The 13404-nt window shown below is 48.6% G+C and overlaps 2 protein-coding genes across 2 annotated transcripts; both read left to right on the top strand.

Moving 5' to 3' along the window:
• Window positions 1-1868: 1868 nt before the first annotated feature.
• LOC132872858 (uncharacterized) lies at window positions 1869-7628 on the top strand. The gene is made up of 3 exons (XM_060907964.1): window positions 1869-1942; window positions 2047-3452; window positions 4804-7628. Exons 1-3 carry the CDS (start codon window positions 1869-1871, stop codon window positions 5148-5150), a joined length of 1827 nt encoding a protein of 608 aa, XP_060763947.1. The 3' UTR covers window positions 5151-7628.
• A 3082-nt stretch (window positions 7629-10710) lies between these two features.
• LOC132872678 (uncharacterized) lies at window positions 10711-13140 on the top strand. Its single transcript, XM_060907656.1, has 2 exons — window positions 10711-11494; window positions 13056-13140. The coding sequence occupies exon 1, from the start codon at window positions 10756-10758 to the stop codon at window positions 11359-11361; it is 606 nt and encodes a 201-aa protein (XP_060763639.1). The 5' UTR covers window positions 10711-10755; the 3' UTR covers window positions 11362-11494; window positions 13056-13140.
• The last annotated feature ends 264 nt before the right edge of the window (window positions 13141-13404 follow it).

The following is a 13404-nucleotide window of genomic DNA, read 5'->3' as shown; positions in this document are numbered from 1 at the left end:
GTTTAGTTTACCTGCTGTTAAAATGCAAGAAAGACCCCAAATGGAAGATCTAATCCATAGACGACAGAGACATCCATTACTCCATTATCTGTAGCCGCTTATCCTATACAGGGTCGCAGGCGAGCTGGAGCCTATCCCAGCTGACTATGGGCTAGAGGCGGGGTTCACCCTGGACAAGTTGCCAAGTCATCGCAGGGCATGACAGAGACAGTGACATGCAAATCTGAACAGATTGGACATAAAAGAAAACAGCTACAAATATGTCCGAGTATGTGCAGATCATTTCATAAAGGGTAAGTTTATATTTCTACCATTTATGTGAACCACATACAAAAATATATATATATATATATATATATATATATATATATATATATATATATATATATACATATGTGTGTTATTTACCAGCTGGGAGGTCCGTATCATGCCTTAAATACTCGGCCTTAAATACTGACCTCGGCCCAGAGGGCCTCGCTCAGTACTTTCAAGACCTCGGTCACGGTATTTCACCATATGGACCGACCTTAAGCTGGTAAATAATAGATTTTTTTTCTTTACCAAATTCTAACAGAAAACGAGAGCGCCCGAAAGGGAAAACTGAGCCAAGCTGTCATTTTGAATCCTCATTCACGGCTGTAATGCAAATGGCTTCCTCCTCGGTATACAAGTGCACTTCCATGGCAGGAAAAAACCTACATTTTGCCGCCTATGTAGTCCCCTATTTATACAAATAGGAGTCATTCAGGATTCAGCCATGTTTTTGCTCGGCGTTAGCAAGTCACAGGTTTTTAGCTTTCTCCTGAAATGTTTTATTTCTTCTTCCTCAGGGGAGTAAAACTCGCTTTCGCTGTGAACACTGTCGTTATCGCTATCCATGCTGTAAAATTAATGCTATTCTCCTGAGAAATGTGAAAATAAATGTTGACAAAATTTGCTACTATGTTTGTTGTTGTTGTTGTGAACGAGCGACTCGCCAGAGGTCCGTAACTGGGGTCTGTATCATAGGATACAGACCCGCTCGCCAGCCAATCAGAGTGCGGGATTTAATGGAAACAGGACTGCAAAAAAAAAAATATATATATATATATATATATATATATAAGATGTGACATACTGTAAGTGATATACATGTAAGCGCTACTCCAGTTTATATTGCAGTTACAAATGCAGAGCACAAAGCCCCAGTAAAATGTAGGTAGTTGACGGTAAAATGTTGCCTTAGAAGACGTCAATAATTAGGTTGTTGTTTTTTTGGCTTGTGTTTTGTGTAACATTTGCCCACATCAGGAATCTATGAGAGCCTTACAGTAAACTTGCGCTAAACAGTAAATGATGGTGTACATCAGTTGGTACCAGTGATGAAGCTGGTAGTTAACACCAGGTAATTCATGATGTCTGTGTAATTCACACTCGGCCACATCTGTACATCGTCTTCATACTCTACAACAATGCTGTACGGATCCACCTCTGAACATTCTTTTATCTTTTCCCTGTATCTGACCTTGTCACTATTACTCAATTCGTGATATATTTGTGAAAAATGACAGTTTCCCAATGTACTCTCGTTGGTCGCCATGGATGCTATACCACAAACATGGTGGACACAACAAAATCAGAGAGCACCATGGGAGATTCGTGATGCACTGTAAGTGCAAACGGTCTATAAGAGGAATAAAACACTCAGGGACGTGCTGTTACAGGAAAATTATCAACTTCGCTGTGTTAATTAACTCTGCTTCTTCACATCACTCTGTCACTCTGTGATTTTTTTTTGCGTGTGTGTGTGTGTGTGTGTAGCCTGCAGTGTGCTCATTTCTTTAGCTTCATCTGCTACTCACTCTGCTGAGCTGGGTCATGTGACTGTGATGTCAGCTTCAGGGGAGGGGCTTCAGAATGCACTTGGGGAGGAGACAGAATCTGAAGACGGACCCTCAGGACTGTTTACAGGGCCACCCTTAGGCAAAAGTATGTATACACACACACGACCTAGTACAGAGCTTTGAGTCTCCAAAAGTCTGATAAAGAATATTAACACCTACAAAGAAGAACTAGACCAGCTGAACTCTCAGGTGTAGCTGTTGTAGGTGATGTAGCTAGTGTAGATGATGTAGGTGATGTAGCTGTTGGAGGTGATGTAGATGGTGTAGGTGAGGTAGATGTTGTGGATGATGTAGATGGTGTAGAGGGTGTAGGTGTGGATGATATAGACGGGGTAGATGGTGTAGGTGTAGTTGATGTAGATGGTGTAGTTGATGTAGATGGTGTGGGTGATGTGAATGATGTAGCTGGTACAGATGGTGTAGGTGATGTAGATGGTGTGGATGATGAAGATGGTGTAGGTGTGGATGCTGAAGCTGGTGTAGGCGATGTAGATGGTGTGGATGATGTATATGGTGTAGGTGATGTAGATGGTGTAGGTAATGTAGATGGTGCGGATGATGTAAATGGTGCAGATGATGTAGATGGTGCAGGTGATGTATATGGTGTAGGCGATGTAGATGGTGTAGGTAATGTAGATGGTGCAGATGATGTAGATTGTGTAGGTGATGTAGATGGTGTAGGTGTGGATGATGTAGATGGTGTAGGTGTAGATGGTGTGGATGCTGAAGCTGGTGTAGGCAATGTAGATGGTGTAGATGGTGTGGATGATGTAGATGGTGTAGGTGATGTGGATGATGTAGATGGTGTGGACGATGTAGGTGATGTAGATGGTGTAGGTGATGTAGATGGAGTGGATGATATAGATGGTGTAGGTGATGTAGATGATGTAGATGGTATGGATGACGTAGACGGTGTCGGTGATGTAGATGGTGTAGGTGTAGATGGTGTGGATGATGTAGATGGTGTAGGTGTTGTAGATGGTGTAGGTGTGGATGATGTAGATGGTGTGGATGATGTAGATGTTGAAGGTGTTTTAGATGGTGTAGGTGTTATAGATGGTGTAGGTGTGGATGATGTACCTGGTGTCGATGATGTGGATGTTGTAGGTGTGGATGACGTAGATGGCGTAGGTGATGTGGATGATGTAGATGGTGCAGATGATGTAGATGGTGTGGATGGTGTAGGTGTGGATGATGTAGATGGTGTGGATGATGTAGATGTTGTAGGTGTGGATGATGTAGATGGTGTGGACGATGTAGATGGTGTAGGTGTGGATGATGCAGATCATGTAGGTGATGTAGACGGTGTAAGTGTGGATGACGTAGGTGGTGTAGGCATTGTAGTTTTAGGTTTCGTAGACGGTGTAGGTGTGGATGTTGTGGATGTTGTAGATGGTGTAGGCATAAATGTTGTAGATAGTGTAGGCAATGTAGTTATAGGTTTTGTAGATGGTGTAGGTATAGATGGTGTAGATGGTATAGATGATGTAGGTGTAGATGGCGTAGGTGTTGTTGATAGTGTAGGTGTGGATGATGTAGATGTAGATGGTGTAGGCAATGTAGTTTTAGGTTTTGTAGATGTGTAGGTGTAGCTGTTGTAGATGGTATACATGGTGTAGGTGTAGCTGTTATAGATGGTGTAGGTGTAGCTGTTGTAAATGGTATAGATGGTGTAGGTGTAGCTGTTGTAGATGGTATAGATGGTGTAGGTATAGACGGTGTAGATGGTGTAGGTGTGGATGATGTAGATGGTGTAGGTGTTTTAGATGGTGTAGGTGTAGATGGTGTAGGTGTGGATGATGTAGATGTTGTAGGTGTTTTAGATGGTGTAGGTGTGGATGAGGGCGGCACGGTGGTTAGCGCTGTCGCCTCACAGCAAGAAGGTCCAGGTTCGAGCCCCGTGGCCGACGAGGGCCTTTCTGTGTGGAGTTTGCATGTTCTCCCCGTGTCCGCGTGGGTTTCCTCCGGGTGCTCCGGTTTCCCCCACAGTCCAAAGACATGCAGGTTAGGTTAACTGGTGACTCTAAATTGAGCGTAGGTGTGAATGTGAGTGTGAATGGTTGTCTGTGTCTATGTGTCAGCCCTGTGATGACCTGGCGACTTGTCCAGGGTGTACCCCGCCTTTCGCCCGTAGTCAGCTGGGATAGGCTCCAGCTTGCCTGTGACCCTGTAGAACAGGATAAAGCGGCTACAGATAATGAGAATGAGATGAGGTGTGGATGATGTAGCTGGTGTCAATGATGTAGATGGTGTAGGTGTGGATGATGTAGATGGTGTGGATGATAAGGATGGTGTAGGTGTTGATGTAGATGGTGTAGGTATTTTAGATGGTGTAGGTGTGGATGATGTAGATGGTGTGGATGATGTAGATGTTGTAGGTGTGGATGATGTAGATGGTGTAGGTGTTATAGATGGTGTAGGTGTGGATGATGTAGATCAGGGGTCTTCAATCCTATCCACAAAGGGCCAGTGTGGCTGCAGGCTTTCATTCCAACCAAGCAGGAGCTACACCTGATTTCACTTGTTTAATCATTTCATCCTCATCTCCAATCAACAATCAAGTGAGCCTCCAATTTGGCTGTAATGAAAGCCTGCAGCTACACCGGCCCTTTGCGGATAGGATTGAAGACCCCTGATGTAGATGGTGTAGGTGTGGATGATGTAGATGGTGTGGATGATGTAGATGGTGTAGGTGTGGATGATGCAGATCATGTAGGTGATGTAGATGGTGTAGGTGTGGATGACGTAGGTGGTGTAGGCATTGTAGTTTTAGGTTTCGTAGACGGTGTAGGTGTGGATGTTGTAGATGGTGTAGGTATAAATGTTGTAGATGGTGTAGATGGTGTAGGTATAAATGTTGTAGATGGTGTAGGTATAAATGTTGTAGATGTTGTAGGTGGTGTAGGCAATGTAGTTTTAGGTTTTGTAGATGGTGTAGGTATAGATGGTGTAGATGGTATAGATGATGTAGGTGTAGATGGCGTAAGTGTTGTTGATGGTGTAGGTGTGGATGATGTAGATGGTGTAGGCAATGTACTTTTAGGTTTTGTAGATGGTGTAGGTGTAGATGTTGTAGATGGTATAGATGGTGTAGGTGTAACTGTTGTAGATGGCATAGATGGTGTAGGTGTAACTGTTGTAGATGGTATAGATGGTGTAAGTGTAGATGGTATAGATGGTGTAGATGGTATAGATGGTGTAGGTGTAGATGTTGTAGATGGTATAGATCAGGGGTCGGCAACCTTTTTGCCATGTAGTGCCAATTAGAAATTTTCTTGTTAGTTAGTGTGCCATTCAAATAGGTGTTGTTAACTATGTGTAATTAGACACCACACATTTTAGACGGATATGGATATTTAATGCATTGAGCAAATGTAAAACACGATTGCACTTGTTTTATGCCATTAACCTCACACACAAGGTTTAAGAACATCCCACACACACACACACACACACACACACACACACACACATTGGATAACAGCATTGCAAGCAGCTTATACAAATTCACAAAATAACATCCAAAATCTTTCAGTAGGTAACAGGCCCAAGTTATTCACAATAAAGATGTAGTAGCCTAATGGAAATGGAACTGATGAATAATAAAACTACAGAAAAAAATTTAATAATGAGTGTCAGAGAACATTGACAAGTAGCCTACATAAAGTGGCTTAACAATAAACTACAAATTTGAAGTAGCCTTGTTATGAAATAAATGTGATCCCTGGCCCTGCTTCCCCGTACTTAGCTCCGAGATGTGGGGATGGTAATTGGCCACTGAGTTTTTGAGTTGGACGCATGCTTCCGAATGGCCTGTTGTCAGATGACTTCGGGAGGGGCAAAGTGCATTCTTCATGTGCGAAAATATCTGTTCACACAGATATGTTGATCCGAACACTGACAATAAAGCCAGTGCGATATTGCGAAGACAGTTGAACTTTTCGGGTAAAGATGCCCAGCAGGGTTCATTGGCTTTAAACAGCAGAGCTCCTCTCTCACAGTCACATCACGATATCTTGCCATCACTGCCAAACGTGCCACATCATTCACATCTACGCTTTGCTAAATGCTAAACACCGCTGCATCTTTTATGCCAGTTGTTTGCTGCACCCTTACGTTTTCTGCCATTTCACCAATTCGTCGCTCAACAGTTCTGGCTGATACAGGCATGTCTTTTATTCTTGATTTTATTGTCTCTTTATTTGGCAGCCCCTCAAAAAGACTATCCGAGCCGGAGAGAAAGGCCTCCTTAATGTATTCACCGTCTGTGAATGGCTTTCCATGTTTAGCTATGCAGTGAGAAATTATATAGCTAGCTTCAGTGGCATTGCTTTTAGCTGAGGTAAAGACTGTTAAAGTGTGGGCTTGCTTCCCATATCCGCACACAGCGCGTGAGATTGATTCGTCCCTATCTGCCTGATCTTTGAAAGTCTTTTTGTGCTTTGCCTCGAAATGACGTTTAACACTGGATGTTCGACACACAGCACTTTCAAAACACAACGTGCACACAGCACGGTCCCGCTGAGAAACGAACCCATAGTCTTTGGTCCACGAGGAGAGGAAAGCCCGGACTGTCGGCTTCTTTACCATCTTAGCGCAACTGCTGCATCGAGTGGGCCCATCTCGTGAGAAATATGGGGAGGGGGCAGTGTTGCCAGATTGGGCGGTTTTAAGCGCATTTTGGCGGGTTTTGAACATATTTTGGGCTGGAAAAGGTCAGCAGTATCTGGCAACACTGGGAGGGGGGCGCTATATTGTTGTGTAGTCATGCTAAAAGAGCAGGCTCGCCATGCAACAGCCAATGACAGTTCAAGATGACGTTTGAACATTTTTTAATGTGTTGAATAATTAGGTTTGTGCATCATCGTCAGTGTGCCACTGGAAATTCCTCGGCGTGCCAGTTGTGGCACGCGTGCCTAGGGCTGCTGACCCCTGGTATAGATGGTGTAGGTGTAGATGTTATAGATGGTGTAGATGGTTGTGGCAGTTCGGAGCAGGTGGGTGGACCACAGAGGACGGCAGGACAGAGATCAAGTTCCAATTTAGTATTTATTGTCACACTTTTCAGCATAACATTCGCTCTGACAGACACACACACATACACACGACGGGTGTCTGTTCAGGGAAGAGCCCCTCTGCTCTCTGCTCTCCCTCCCTATATAGGGCACAGTCACTGGGAAGACACACAAATACAGGTTAATTGCTCTCAGGAGTAGTGATTCTGCCACTCACCTTCCCTGACTCTGCCCTCCTGTCACAGACCGGCGCTTGACCATGCCCCCGCTGCCACATACCCCCACCGCCCGACTCCGGCCTGCAGCCGACTCCCCCCCCCCTCCCCTTGGCGGGAGAGGAAGTCCGCCACGACCATCTGCGCCCCCGGCCTGTGGACCACCTTGAAATTAAAGGGTTGGAGTGCCAGATACCAACGGGTGATCCGCGTGATGGCATCTTTCATGCGGTGGAGCCACTGGAGGGGCGCGTGGTCCGAACAGAGGGTGAAAGGGCGCCCCAGCAGGTAGTACCGGAGGGCGAGGACCATCCACTTGATGGCCAGACACTCTTTCTTTATGGTGCTGTAGCGCCCCTCATGCACCGACAGCTTCCTGCTGATATACAGGATGGGGCGGTCCTCCCCCTCCACCTCCTGGGACAAAACTGCCCCCAGCCCTCTGTCCGACGCATCGGTCTGCAACATAAAGGGGAGAGAAAAGTCAGGGGAGTGTAAAAGTGGCCCCCCACACAGTGCAGCCTTTACCTCTGAAAAAGCCCGCTGGCATTGCTCCGTCCACTGGACCGGATCTGGTGCCCCCTTTTTAGTGAGATCAGTCAGCGGGCTGGTGACGTCCGAATAATTAGGTATAAACCTACGATAATAGCCAGCCAGCCCCAGGAACTGTCTCACCCCCTTTTTGGTCTTGGGCCTCGGGCAGGCCGCAATTACTGCGGTCTTGTTAATTTGGGGACGCACCTGCCCATTGCCCAAGTGGAAGCCCAGATACCGTACTTCCACCCGCCCAATCGCACACTTCTTTGGGTTGGCTGTGAGACCCGCTCGCCTCAGCAACCTAAGGACGGCCCTTAGGTGTCCCAAGTGCCTCGGCCAGTCATTACTATATATGATGATGTCATCAAGACAGGCGGCCGCATAGGTGGCGTGGGGGTGGAGGACCCGGTCCATCAGCCGCTGAAACATAGCGGGCATCCCAAACAGCCCAAATGGAAGTGTGACGAATTGGTGTAAGCCAAACGGTGTGGAAAAGGCCGTTTTTTCTCGGGATAGTGGAGTCAAGGGGATCTGCCAATATCCTTTCGTCAAATCCAGTGTCGAATAAAAGCGAGCCGTGCCTAGTCGATCGAGCAGCTCGTCAATACGAGGCATTGGGTACGCGTCAAATTTAGACACCGCGTTGACTTTCCTATAGTCCACACAGAACCGGACCGACCCGTCGGCCTTGGGTACCAAGACCACCGGGCTGCTCCAGTCACTGTGGGACTCCTCGACGATGCCCATTTCGAGCATGGTCTGAAGTTCTTCCCGAACCACCTTTTTTTTGTGTTTGGGTAGCCTGTAAGGGCAGCTACGCACTACCACCCCCGGGGGCGTCTCTATGTGGTGCTCTATGAGGTTAGTGCAACCAGGCAGGGGCGAGAACACATCCGAAAACTCGGTCTGCAACTGGGCGACCTCCATGAGTTGGGTCGGGGAGAGGTGGTCTCCACAGGGGACCGGAGAGGTACGTGATGCCAATGTCCCTTTTTGAACCTCCGGCCCCAGCTCCGCCTTCTCCGGAACCACCGACACCAACGCCACGGGGACCTCCTCATTCCAGAGTTTAAGCAGATTGAGGTGGTAAATCTATAGCGCCCCACCCCTGTCCGTTCGCCTCACCTCATAGTCGACGTCCCCGACTCGCCGTGTGACCTCAAAGGGTCCTTGCCACTTGGCGATCAATTTGAAGCTCGACGTGGGCAGCAGTACGAGTACTTTATCTCCCGGAGTGAACTCTCTAAGACGCGTACCCTTGTTGTACAGGCAGGCTTGCCGTTCCTGGGCCTGCCGCAAATTCTCCTGAGTTAGGTGGGTGAGCATGTGGAGTTTTGCGCGCAGGTCCATAACGTACTGAATTTCGTTTTTGCTTTGTGAAGGTCCCTCCTCCCAATTTTCCCGCAGCACATCTAGGATGCCGTGCGGCTTACGCCCGTATAATAATTCGAACGGGGAGAACCCCGTGGAGGCTTGGGGGACCTCTCGCACTGAGAACAGCAAGGGTTCGAGCCACTTATCCCAATTACGTGCGTCCTCACTTATGAATTTTTTAATAATATTTTTGAGGGTGCGGTTGAACCGTTCTACTAAACCGTCTGTTTGTGGGTGATACACGCTGGTGCGGATCGGCTTAATCCCCAATAACCCATACAGTTCGCGCAGTGTCCGTGACATAAACGTAGTGCCTTGATCAGTCAGAATCTCTTTCGGGATTCCAACTCGGGAGATGACGCGGAAGAGCGCCTCTGCAATACTGCATGCTGAGATATTGCGCAGAGGCACTGCTTCCGGGTATCGCGTTGCATAGTCCACCAGAACTAATATAAAGCAGTACCCTCGTGCTGACCAATCTAATGGCCCGACGAGATCCATCCCAATTCTCTCAAATGGGGTCTCGATTAATGGAAGAGGGCGCAAAGGCACTTTTGGAATGGCCGCTGGATTTACTAACTGGCATTCGCGGCATGCTGTACACCACCTACGAACATCGCCGCGAATCCCCAGCCAACAGAATCGGGCCATTATTCGGGCTAGTGTTTTATCCCGCCCTAAGTGTCCAGCCATGGGATTAAAGTGAGCCGCCTGGAATACCAATTCCCAGCGGCTCTTCAGAATTAAAAGCTGCGTGACATGCTCTCTAGTTTGAGTGTCCTGCGTCACTCGGTATAACCTATCCTTCATAATTGCGAAGTAGGGGAAGGATGGGGTGGCGTTCGGCTGGAGCGTTTGACCATCGGTTACTCTCACTTGGTCAAACGCATGTCGCAGAGTCTCGTCTCGCGATTGTTCTAATGGGAAATCCGCGAGGGATTCCCCAATAGAGAGAGGAGGAGCCAGCGGCTCCTCACTCTTACGCGGAGATGACGTAGACGGCTCTGCGACAGCTGCTCCCGCCAAAGCGGCACTGGGACCTCCCCCTGTTAAATGGCAGGACCCACTCTTTATTAGGCATGTCATTAAACCCCGAAATCCCAGCCAATCAGTCCCCAAAATTAGAGAGTGGGTAAGGCGGGGATTAACCACCGCCTTCACTATAAATTTTTCCCCTCTGAAAATAATGTGGACCGACACCAAAGGGTAGCTGTGAACATCCCCGTGCACACACAACACCTTCACCCCTTGTGCTCCCCCCAATGCCTCATTTTGAACCAGGCTTTGGCGAATTGAGGTCTGATTATAACCAGAATCCACCAATGCCTGATATGTAGCCCCTTGGATACTCACCGGTATGCGATACGCTCTGGCCAGATCAAGGGCGGCCTCTGGCGCATCGGGGATCCGAACCACCACGCCCACTTCCATTGCCGTGCACTGCTGTTGAAGGTGGCCCGGCTCCCCGCAGCGCCAGCAAACCGGCCCGGGCTTTCCCTCTGCACCGGTGATCTGGGGCTCACTCACCTGAGGTGGGGGAGAGACAGACACAGAAGGGAGAAACGGGAGGGCACCGCGGGTGCGGCAGGCCGGCTGGGGTGGTGCCGGCCCCCGCCTCCGCGGAGGGGGAATGGGGCGAGGACGGGACACAGGAGGAGGGGGAGAGAGAGAGAAAGAAGAGGAGAGAAGAGAAGATGCCATCTGCTGTCCTGCCGCCAGGACAGCTGCCAAATGGTCCTCCGCCAGCTCGACTGCTTGATCCAGCGACGCCGGGCGGTGGCACCTGACCCACTCCGCAGTTCCTGCTGGCAAGCGAGTGACGAACTGTTCCAGCACCACCTGGTCGAGGATTCCTTCGGCGTCGTGGTTGTTGGCCCTCAGCCACCGCCAGCAGGCGTCCCGGAGCTGCTGGCCAAACGCGAACGTTCGGCCGACTTCCTCCAAGCGCAGCGCGCGGAAGCGCTGGCGCTGCTGTTCCGGAGTGCGCCCCACGTGCTGGAGGATGGCCCGGCGGAGGTCCGCGTAGGCCAGCTGGCGGTCGGCGGGGAGCTGGAGCACGGCCAGCTGTGCTTCTCCCGTGAGCAGGGGGAGGAGGCGCGCTGCGCGCTGCTCCATCGGCCACCCCGAGGCTTCGGCGACTTGCTCAAAGAGCGTGATGAACGCCTCGGGGTCATCCTGCGGGCCCATCTTGGTGACGGTGAGGGGAGACGGGCCCGTGGTAGGAGCGCTGGTGGACCCCGCCGACGCGAGGAGGTGCCGGAATGCCTGTCGATCTTCTTGTTGGGCCAACACCAGGGCCTCGAACCGCTCTTCTTGCTCCTTTCGGAGGGTGAGTAGCGCCTGGTGCTGGCTTTGCTGGGCTGTGGCGAGGGCGTGGATCAGTTCAGCGAACGGGGAGGACTCCATGGGGCTGTGAGGCTGCTGTGTTCCAGATCCCGGGTTCCGGCACCACTGTGGCAGTTTGGAGCAGGTGGGTGGAGCACAGAGGACGGCAGGACAGAGATCAAGTTCCAATTTAGTATTTATTGTCACACTTTTCAGCATAACATTCACTCTGACAGACACACACACATACACACGACGGGTGTCTGTTCAGGGAAGAGCCCCTCTGCTCTCTGCTCTCCCTCCCTATATAGGGCACGGTCACTGGGAAGACACACAAACACAGGTTAATTGCTCTCAGGAGTAGTGATTCTGCCACTCACCTTCCCTGACTCCGCCCTCCTGTCACAGACCGGCGCTTGACCACGTCTCCGCTGCCACAATGGTATAGATGGTGTAGGTGTGGATGATGTAGATGTTGTAGGTGGTGTAGGTGTAGATGTTATAGGTGGTGTGGATGACGTAGGTGTTGTAGATGGTGTAGGTGTAGATGATGTAGATCGTGTAGGTGGTGTAGGCGTTGTAGTTTTAGGTGTTGTAGATGGTGTAGGTGTGGATGATGTAGATGGTGTAGGTGGTGTAGACGTTGTAGTTTTAGGTTTTGTAGATGGTGTAGGTGACACAGTTGTAGATGTTGTTATCGTAGATAACTCTGGGAATAATTACATCACACACCTCCACATGGAGAACTAATTCCATCTGAATTGAAGTTTATTTTGATATAATAATGTGAATTTGAGGTATTTTGTGGGAAACTGGAGCTTGTTAAAAGGAAAGGTTGAGTGTCTTCTTGGGTAAATAATGTAACTGTGTAAAGCATTTTATTGTAAAATTCACATTCTTGTTCAAATCATGACTGTGACACTGAGTCCAGATTGAAATGTCTCAGGCGTGTGATTTTGTGATGGAAGAAATGTCATTATGGAAGGACAATACTGTGTGGAATGTTTGAGAGGAAGATGATTTTGCTACAGAACAATGATGAGAAAGACGAATTAGTCCTAAAGCTCATTATTAAAACAAAATCTACGCAAAGTTGCTGTTGTTATTAAAACTAACACATCAAGTCCAAACACCTCATTTACAAAAAGACCGGTCATGTTAAAATGGAAGTGTATTTGTACTTTGTGTTGGAACGCAGTGTTGTTAGCATGTTCAGCAGTGATTTACATTCCTGCAGTAATTATAATCTTTATAAAACATCCTACCCTCCTAGAACTGCCACCTTATTGTGGTGGAGGGGTTTGTGTGCTTGAATGATCCTAGGAGCCATGTTGTCGGGGGCATTACGCCCCTGTTAGGGTCTCCCAAGGCAGACAGGTCCTAGGTGACAGGCCAGACCAAGAGCAGTTCACCAAAACCCCTTATGGATAAAAAAAAAAATCAAGGACCGTGACGTCTCCCGGTATGGCGCAGCCGGGGCCCCACCCTGGAGCCAGGCCCGGGGTTGGGGCTCGTATGCGAGCGCTTGGTGGCCGGGCCTTTGCCTACACACAAACACACACACAAAGACAGACTTTAACTTATGTACTTTCTGCCATTTATTAAACAAGCAAAGCACAAGTATATTCACAGAGACAGAGATAAATAACGAGGTTTTTTTTATGTTAAAGTGTGTGTGTGTGTGTGTGTGTGTGTGTGTGTGTTAGGTCGAGGCGGCCGCAAGAAACACGGTGGGAAAAGGAGAAATAAGGCCCACCTGAGTGTGAGACAGAGAAACAGCACACCTGCACAGAATCTCACCTACAGCCCCGCCCATAGTGCCTCCCACAGCTCCACCCACACCACCAACCACAGCTCTGCCCCTGATCCCTGTCGCACCTCCCACAGAGAGTACTGCATCCACGGCTACTGCACTTACTTACATGACCTGAAGGAGCCTGTCTGTGTGTAAGTACACACACACACACACACACACACACATATAATGCTTACTGTTTGGTTAATGGATTGTTTAGCCTGTGTAATAACTCGGTAAGTAATTAGTTTACCTGTAAA

Source organism: Neoarius graeffei, chromosome 24 (assembly GCF_027579695.1).
Source record: "Neoarius graeffei isolate fNeoGra1 chromosome 24, fNeoGra1.pri, whole genome shotgun sequence".
NCBI lineage: Eukaryota > Metazoa > Chordata > Actinopteri > Siluriformes > Ariidae > Neoarius > Neoarius graeffei.
The sequence above is the reverse complement of the archived record's forward strand: the minus strand, read 5'-3'. Positions and strand labels throughout refer to the sequence as shown.

Excerpts from the sequence above, each read along its gene's own strand:
- LOC132872858 (XM_060907964.1), top strand. The coding sequence starts at position 1,869 with ATGTCAGCTTCAGGGGAGGGGCTTCAGAATGCACTTGGGGAGGAGACA. Across the intron at positions 1,943-2,046 it reads GAAGACGGACCCTCAGGACT|AAGAACTAGACCAGCTGAAC; the intron begins GTTTACAGGGCC and ends ACACCTACAAAG. Across the intron at positions 3,453-4,803 it reads TGTAGGCAATGTAGTTTTAG|GTTTTGTAGATGGTGTAGGT; the intron begins GTTTTGTAGATG and ends ATGTAGTTTTAG.
- LOC132872678 (XM_060907656.1), top strand. The coding sequence starts at position 10,756 with ATGGTCCTCCGCCAGCTCGACTGCTTGATCCAGCGACGCCGGGCGGTG.